Source organism: Spodoptera frugiperda, chromosome 22, assembly GCF_023101765.2.
Source record: "Spodoptera frugiperda isolate SF20-4 chromosome 22, AGI-APGP_CSIRO_Sfru_2.0, whole genome shotgun sequence".
Lineage (NCBI taxonomy): Eukaryota > Metazoa > Arthropoda > Insecta > Lepidoptera > Noctuidae > Spodoptera > Spodoptera frugiperda.
This window is the reverse complement of record NC_064233.1, coordinates 2,366,953-2,376,043: the sequence shown is the minus strand read 5'-3', so window position 1 is coordinate 2,376,043 and position 9,091 is coordinate 2,366,953. Positions and strand designations below refer to the sequence as shown.

General features: G+C 37.2%; 1 protein-coding gene across 1 annotated transcript; it reads right to left on the bottom strand.

Moving 5' to 3' along the window:
* Window positions 1–360: 360 nt before the first annotated feature.
* On the bottom strand, window positions 361–2,356 carry LOC118280019 (zinc finger protein 493). The gene has a single exon (XM_035599891.2). It carries the CDS (start codon window positions 2,242–2,244, stop codon window positions 634–636), a length of 1,611 nt encoding a protein of 536 aa, XP_035455784.2. The 5' UTR covers window positions 2,245–2,356; the 3' UTR covers window positions 361–633.
* Between the last annotated feature and the right edge of the window lie 6,735 nt (window positions 2,357–9,091).

The window sequence follows — 9,091 nt, the reverse complement described above, 5'->3', positions numbered from 1 at the left end:
TGGAAGGTATTTTATTATAGTTTTAGTACATAATTCCACTGATTAGTTTACATAATAATATCAGACATTTGGTATCTTCAAGCTTTTCCTTACTGTATTCTGGGCACTTATTGAAACAAATGTCAATGTAATTCTTTCAATCGAATAAAATCTACTTTTTCCAAATTATATGTAACTACTTTCTAAGATTATTTAGACACCACTGACAAACGGTGAAGGAAAACATCGTGAGGAAACCTGGGCTTATAGTTTCTAATTGTAAGTTTGAAATCGCCAACCCGCATTGAGCAAGTGTGAATAAAATCAACCAACCATTGTGATTAATGCTCAAACCTTCTCCGAACTATGTCACTTATAGGCTGTTGATGTGATACATAGTAACAAAGCTTAATAGAATTTTACAAAATATTATTCAGAATAAAAGGATGTCAAGTCCTTTTAATAATGAAACAGTTAAAACTTAAATTAACTTTTTTTATTTTGTGATTATTTCTATTCTTGCGTTTCTATCAAAAACCTAGATTATTTAGAATCAGTTATTAATTTCAGCCCACAATTACAAATCAAAGAAACGCTTGAAGATAACAATAAACAATTAAAAAAACAACCAAACAATATCTACATTATTAGTTACTATGTTTGATTCGTCTCCACTTCGCTCCCATCCATACTAGCTTCATTTTCTACAACATTATTATACCGTTTACGCACCGAAGTATCAATATTATGTCTCCGTTTCATATGTTTCTTAAAATTAGACCCATTTGTAAAGTCCCGTTGACAATAAACACATTTATACGGCTTCGCACCGGTATGCTGTCTCAAATGTAGGTTTAAACGGGTTTTAAATCTAAAAGTCTTATTACAATACTCACATACGTAAGGCATTAAGTCCGTATGCACTATAGAATGAGATTTCAAATGTCTTTTCACTCGGAAACTTTTACCGCACTGTTCACAAACAAAAGGTTTAGCACCGGAGTGGAGGCTGATGTGAGATTGGAGATTCCCTCGTGCTCTGAAGGCCATCGGACAGAATTTGCACTTGAACGGCTTCGTATCATCATGAGTCATCATATGTGTACTCAAAGTGCCTTTCGTGAAGAACATTTTACCGCAAATATGACATGAAAAATCTCTACTGCGCTCCGTGTGAACGAGTTTATGCTGCTGCAAATTACTACGTGACTTGAATTCTTTTTGACAATGCTCACATTTTAACTCGTACTCCATCTTTTCACATTTTACAGTCCGACGCCTGAAAGACTTTGTATATAATATCATATGGTCCTGCAACTGTTCTTCGTTTTCGAACATTGATCCGCAATTCGGACAGGTAATTCTGTATGCGTTGTAGTGGAATGTGTTTCTATGCTTTTTCAAGCCTGATGCGGTATCAAACCGCTTATTGCAGAACTCACAGCAGTATCTTAAGAGCTTCTTATGTGACCGTACATGGTTTACAAAAGACTTGTAGTTGCTTATAACTTTGCTGCAATCCGAACATTTGAATATGCAGCACCGAGTGTGAATTTGTAACGCATGTAAGCGCAGGGACATAATGTTCTTGCATTGCGCATCACATTCGGCACAGCGGCACATGTATTCATCCCAACTTATGGCTGGGAACGGGATAGTGCCTTTTGGGTCATCGGGATCAATTGCTAACTCTACATTTTTAAGTTTTTTCTTCTTTTTAAGCTTTTTTTTCTTAGCGGCCATGTAGAGGGGAGTGTCACTGTCCGTAGAATTGAAGCCATCAGACGCTGGGCCCCCGTCGTCATCACTAGCTTGCTCAATTTTAACAGCATTTAAATCTAACAAAGTATTAGGGTCTACAGTAACTATTTGTAGCGTCTCATTAACAATTTCGGGTTTTACCTCCGTCTTCATGTTCTCAAAGTCTTCCCAATCAATATTAATCGGTTTTCCATCATCATTTGCCGAGATTTTAACATCGGTATCGGAATTTTCGCTGTCGCTTTTCTTTAGGAATATCGAGTTTAATTTCGCTTGTGCTATCCTTACGTTGTGTAGAAACGACCAGGTACGTTCTAGAAGGTCGAAGCATGAGAAACAAATGCATCTAGGAAGAGTATCTGTGGTAGAAATATCAACGTTTATCCATTCTAGTTTAGTGGTTATTTTGGAATTTTTTCCCACATCTCCGTCCGGTGATATTAGCGTTTCCTTCGTCGTTGGCTCCGCGCACAGCCGGCAGTAGTCTTCCCCTTCGTCGCACATCTTTAATTATCAACTGAATCCACTTAACATTGGATAATTTGTTTATTTTTCTCACAAAAATGTAAAGCTTCCGATTCCAATACAATGATAAACAACCATTTTGACAAGACGCGACGGTGTTGCCATAGTTTTCATTAAAACGGTTTTTAATGAGAAAACAATTAATATTAGAAATTGATATTCTTAAAATTAGAATGAAGTTATAATTTACTTTATTTTTTAATTTTAAACTTTAATAAATCAGGTTCTCGAAAAGCTACATTTTATTTGTAGCGATGAACAGCGCCATCTGTTAGCTGAACTTTGCATCACATGTTGTTTTATTAGTTTATTATCGTATCACTAGATGGCAGCGTTATGATTTTTGTTTCAATTCATATATTTTATTGAAAGAGTAACGAATGGAGTTTCTTGCTCGTTCTTCTCCATTCGAAGCTAAAATTTGGAAGGATACGTCAAGGACTATTTATTTGTTGATGTTCCAAAAGTACCTGTTAATGGTTTAGTTGAAATAAATGCTTTTGACTTTGACTTTGAAGTAAAAATACATTTCGCTTCACCCTGTTTTAATATTTTGCGTTTTATTCATAAAATTCTAATGTACAATTTTTGTCCGGCTAATCTCTGAAATGGCTGGACTGATTTCAACAGGAATTATAGGTACTGACAGGTAGCTGATGTATTAAATAGTAAATATATTTAAGGATTGGCAGTCGCAAAACAATTGAGGAAACTTATTTCTTCATTATGTGTATTTTATTATTTATGCAGTATATGTAGTCGTTTAGCAGTAGATATATATTGTATTATGTGTATGTATACCTATGTATATAATATGTATTATATATGTATATGTATTGTATATATTGTATATTGTATTCTTATATTTATTCTTTTGTACCTGTGTTTTAGCTTCGCATCAATCCGCTTCATTTCTCTGCACTACCCTATGGTTGACTGTTAGAGAATGCCTTAAGGCATTAAGTCCGCCATTCACTGTTTTTTTTTGTGATGAAGTATAAATAAATAAATAAATAAATAAATAAAGCTACTTTTATTAGTCACAAAGTTCGTAATCCATGTGAGCTAGCCGCGGGTGTCAGCTAGTATTTATTTATTTATTACAATATGGAAGACTTACAGCTATATAAAAACTTAAGTATGTTATATATTATCTGGTACCATAGATACATTAGTTATTTTTGATCCTAAAAAAGTACAATAGAAATAATGACGATGTATGAAAATTAAAAATCAATTTAGTCCGTCAGTTAGGTAATGAAAAAATAATTAGTTTTTTCTCATTTAAGATAACAATATTTAAATAAAATGAACCAAAATTTAGAAGTAAACACGTAATTTCTACGTCTGAAATGTACCTAGAAATAACGTCACGCGACATTACAAATCAATTAAATATATCTTTGAAAGTATTAGATTCCGCAAGCAAAATAATAATATATATAAATAACAAGACGGAAATTAAAATAAAATAGAAATTAGTCATCTACCCATCTACCCTATTCTCATGACCTTCACAAAATGGCAACACTGAACTCTCATCCTCGGGCGCCGCCATGCGAAATAATTCGAAATCTTCCAGACCAATACATGTATTATAGCACCCAACAGCGATGGTATCAAATAACATACTATCTATTTGGATTCAATGTGTACGAGAATTACAATATATACCCGCTTGGCATACTAAACAGGGCCTTCGAGCCATTGAACCCACGTCCCCAAGTTATTTTGCTATTATTTAAGTTTATCTAAAAACTAGCTTCTGTCCGCAGGTTTGACCGCGTTCCTGTTGGATACAAAGTTGCCTATGTGTTATTGCAGATCATAATCTACTCCTGTTCTAAGTTTCATTCCGATCCCTTCAGTAGTTTTGACGTGATTGAGTAATAAACATACACACAAACACGTAAAGTGTTGCATTTATAATATTAGGTGAAAATGTTTGATGAGAAAAATAACGAGAATGGACACTGTCAATATCTACATCAACAATCCATTTCTGGTAGACTGGAATTTGGGCCTACATTTTTTTTGTTTTAACTCCGTACTCCAGAGCTGAGCTATGTGGGTCTTGTCTACATAAGAGAGTTTGCTATTATCCACGATGGGCAGGCGGGTAGAAAATCGCAGTATAAAAAGTTCAGGTTTACCAGAGAGCGTTGCCGCCCGGTCTCTGTCGAAGACTTGTAGCCATTTTATAGTAGGTACTTACTTATATTTGTCTGTTCTTCCCCTTAAAAAGATAATCAGATTTTGCGGTTACGGTAAAAACCTCTATAAAATATTTCCAAAAAAAAACTTTCACAATTTTTGTATAGTTAGTCACATTGACACAAATACATTATGTATAGTAGATATATACCTACCTATGTATGTATGTATGTATGAGTCCTTTATACCTTTGTAACTACAGTTATTTTATATGACCATAATAAAATACTTATTCGGTGACCAACTCAAAGCAAGGCTGTAACTCGTGGGTTAAGAACTAGAGTAGCGTAAGGGCAAAATGACAACTTCTCAGGAGAGCCGAAAAACAATTCAAATTTACCTACCGTCAACTTGTAGGTCTTTTATGGCAAAATCTATAGTATCTGTATATCTGTTTTTTACTTAAAATAAAGCTTTATTTATTGGCTACAGAATACTGTAAATTCATGGTCAATAAAAAAACGGTTTCATTTAAAAATATATATTTTTCTAAAACTGGTTGACATACGTCATAATAACGGACTGCATTACTTTAATTATTTAGTGCAATAGTAGCGTAACCCACCCTTACGTTTTTTTGGCACGGAGAAAAATGACAAGGCTACAAAATCAAACTTTCTGCGTTAATAACGTATGACAAGATACGCCATTTGAGCGATTACATTGTAGGCATAATTCGGTGTCCTATTCGCTCGTAAGTCGAGTTACAATCGTTGTGCTCATAACTTTATTGACAAAATAATGTCAAGATTATTGTAAGTAGAAATACTTCCTTTTAGCAATAAACAAACTTCTTTTCTTTTTATGCGTTATTATTGTACTAAGCAATCTACACACTACATCGTTCCAGTTTTTCGGCACATACAAATATGGGGATTGAAAAAGCGAATAGTGAAAAAAAATTTTTTTTTGAGTTTTTGCCCTTACGCTACTCTAGTTCTTAACCCACGAACTACGCTGTGTGTTGATTTTCCACCAGAGATGTCAAAGTCAAAGTCAAAATTATTTATTTCAAATAGACCAGGAAGCCACTTTTGAACGTCAAAGCAAATATAATAATATTAATAACGTCTGTCTGTCGGTCAGTCCTCTAGTTGCTCTATTTGCTCGTTCCAAAGTGTAGATTCCTATGGAGAAGAACGAGCAAGAAACTCAATAGGTTACTCTTTTTCAATCAGATTCACAATACAATTCTTGGTTACATTGTTTTGATGTGCTATGTAGCTATGCTACGAAGATGTTATAGCTAAGCTATGAAACTATGTGACCGTTTCCACTTATACTAAGCTATGTAGCTGTGCGAGGAAGATGCGCAGCTCGAGTATGCGATGTATCGATAGTAGGAAAACCATCCATAGCACGCATCTTTCCATATAAAAAAACATAGCAATAATCTATCCCTGTTCCAAATTTCATACCAATCCCTTCAGCTGTTTTGAGGTGATTGAGTAACAAACAAACACATAAACTTTCGCATTTATTATATTATCATAAATCTATTTAAGTGTATAAGTAAGTAATTTGGCCATTACTGTTTAAGAAGCTTATTATTTTGATTTTTAGTAGGCCAAGTCATTTCCAAGGTTTACGATCTTTATTTCCATTGGCCCCGTTTCTATATTTTCGAAATATACAGTAGGTACTTCTGATCCGGAGCTGCGGACTACCTAGCGGGTTTACCGGGGCTCCGGCTCGAAGGGCAGGAATAGGAACGGGGTGGTTTTTAGTTTGTACTTACGACCCGCCCCAGCTTCGCATGGGTGCAATGGTGATATATTATGCATGTATTATACATATAAAACTTCCTCTTGAATCACTCTATCTATTAAAAAAACGCACCAAAATCCGTTGCGTAGTTTTAAAGATTTAAGCATACAAAGGGACATAGGGACAGAGAAAGCGACTTTGTTTTATACTATGTAGTAAAGAATCTGCTATTTAAAAAATATATCTAGTACTTCAAATTTTGGTAAAATTTACACGGACACAGTAGATACAACCATGCGAATAGCAAAATACTTTTCGAAATTATCCCACGGGTAAACGAATAAAAGTCAAAATAGATGACTACGATCGATTTTTGGCTAAATATTCGACGATTACTGTGCAAATTGTTTCCGTGCAGGTATTTTTATTGTGTCTACGTGGAATTTTGCAGTAAACACGATAGATTTTTGGCAGCTTAAGGTAAGCGTCCACAGGCCCACATCGTACGCATTCCGTATGACGTCATCAGTACGCATCACATGTAGGCATTGCCGATGATGCGGTCCGTACGATGCGGATCAGTGGACGCAGTTGTATGAGTTTCTATACAAGACAAACTAAAATCCGTTGCGTACGATGCGTACGATGCGGGCCTGTGGACGCGTATAAGCCGGTAAACCTGATGGTCGATCACCTAGATAGTAAGCAATTGCCGCCGCCCATGGACACTAGAAACACTAGAAGCGTTACAAGTGCGTTGCCGGTCTTTTGGGGGTTAGGAATTTAAGGGTTGTTGGGGAATTGGGGATTAGAAAGATTAGGAAGGGTGTAATTGGGCCTCCGGTAACCTCACTCACACAACGAAACACAACGCAAGCGTTGTTCCACGTCGGTTTTCGGTGAGGCCGTGGTATCACTCCGGTCGAGCTGGCCCATTTGTGCCGAAGCATGGCTCTCCCACACTTACCTCCCATAGTCCTCCTCCCATCGGTCGATTGGAAGCAGCCTGCTCAGTACAAAGATGTCCTGTTATATTTGATGTATGTTTAGGGAACAGAGAGTAAAGTTCCCTAAGAAAAGCAGGATCCTCCGACCAGGCGGTGATCGTGTCTGGCGGGCTTTCTGCCCAACTGTTGTTCATTGGGATTGTCTATCCGTGTTTATTTACATGTAAAACTTCACATGTGCGATGTCGGATTTATGACGTCATCCATTGATTTGCTCGTCGGTAGTCTATGTGCGACTTCTGTCATCTGTCACTTGTCAGGTGTCGCCACATCTTAATACAGAGTTAGACACACACACACATACACACACAACTTCACGCCTTTTATACCCGAAGGGGTAGGTAGAGGTGCACATTACACGTAATACCGCTATACAATGTACACCCACTTTTCACCATTTTTTGTTATAAGTCCCATGTAATAGGGGGTGAGCCTATTGCCATATCCTGGACACAATTCCAGACTCCGTGCTACTACTGAGAAATTTTCGAAAATCCGAAAAATGCCCAGTAATACTTTGCCCGACCCGGGAATCGAACCCGAGACCCCTTGTTCGGCAGTCGCACTTGCGACCACTCGACCAACGAGGCAGTCAGAGACAGAGAGTACAGAGTTAGAACATAGTACAAATAGTTTATGTACTATGTAATACTAGTCCGTATATTAGCCTATGTATACATAATATGTATGTACTCAGTGTATTCCACACACGACAGTAAATGGAGTTATATGCAGCATGTTTTATTTAAATACAGGGTCAATAACATTTACGCTAGACCGAAATGCGTGGAGACGACTCTTCTAGTAGTTTCAGAAAAGAGATAGTACTATTTTGAAAATATGACTGCCTTGTTGGTCCAGTGGTCTCAAAGACTGCCGGACAAGGGGTCTCGGGTTTGATTCCTGGGTCGGTCAAAGTATTACTGGTTTTTTTCGGTTTTTCGAAAATTTCTCAGTAGTAGCACGAAGTCTGGAATTGTGCCCAGTATATGGCAATAGGCTCACCACCTATTACATGGGACTTATTAACACAAATAGTGAAAAGTGGGTGTACATTGTATAGCGGCATTACGTGCCGTAATGTGCACCTCTACCTACCCCCTTTGGTGATAAAAGGCGTGATGTTGTGTGTGTGTGTGTATTTATCGGCTTACTCACGTAACTGTTTGAGAGGAGTCGATAGTAAGCCATGCTAGAGGCTCTATTCATAAGCCATTCCGCGACACACGAACGGCGATTGTCGCGTTGCTACTCGGTACTCAGGAAGCCGATAACATAATGAGATCTACTGATTTAAAAAAAACTACTGTTGCAGCTATGTAGGACTGATGGATCCGGCTGTGGGCAACGTAAAAGGTTACCGTGGCATCCGTAAAGCAGGAGTTCGGAACGGGGTGGTTTTTAGTCACGTAACAATCTGACACTGTGTGATCACCCACGGTAAAGTCATTGGATGTTTTCTTTGAAAAAAAGGGACTACACATTTGGCAGAGACCGAAAACAGCAGTATGTTCTGATAAACCTGAACACTTTTATACTGCGATCTCCACAAGGAGAAAATCCTAGCGTGGGGCAACGTTTGTTTTAAATTTTAAGTTGTACTTAAATAAATCGTGCTATCTCTAAAATAATTTATAAACAAATAGGGACAGAACTAGTTTTGAGAGCGTCTCAAAAATTGACGCTTTGATAGGTCTTTAGACATTACTCTCTTATATGTAAAGAAGTCATATAGTGCAGCAGTGGACTGTCGGCCATCAGGAACTGTTGATGGATGGTTAAAGAATCTTGACAACTAATTTGACTGTAGGGTATACCCGGTGGCTGCGCAACTAGCTGACGTGCAACGTGTAGCGAGTTTATTCTCGTACGAAACAACTCTTTGTGTGATCCACAAA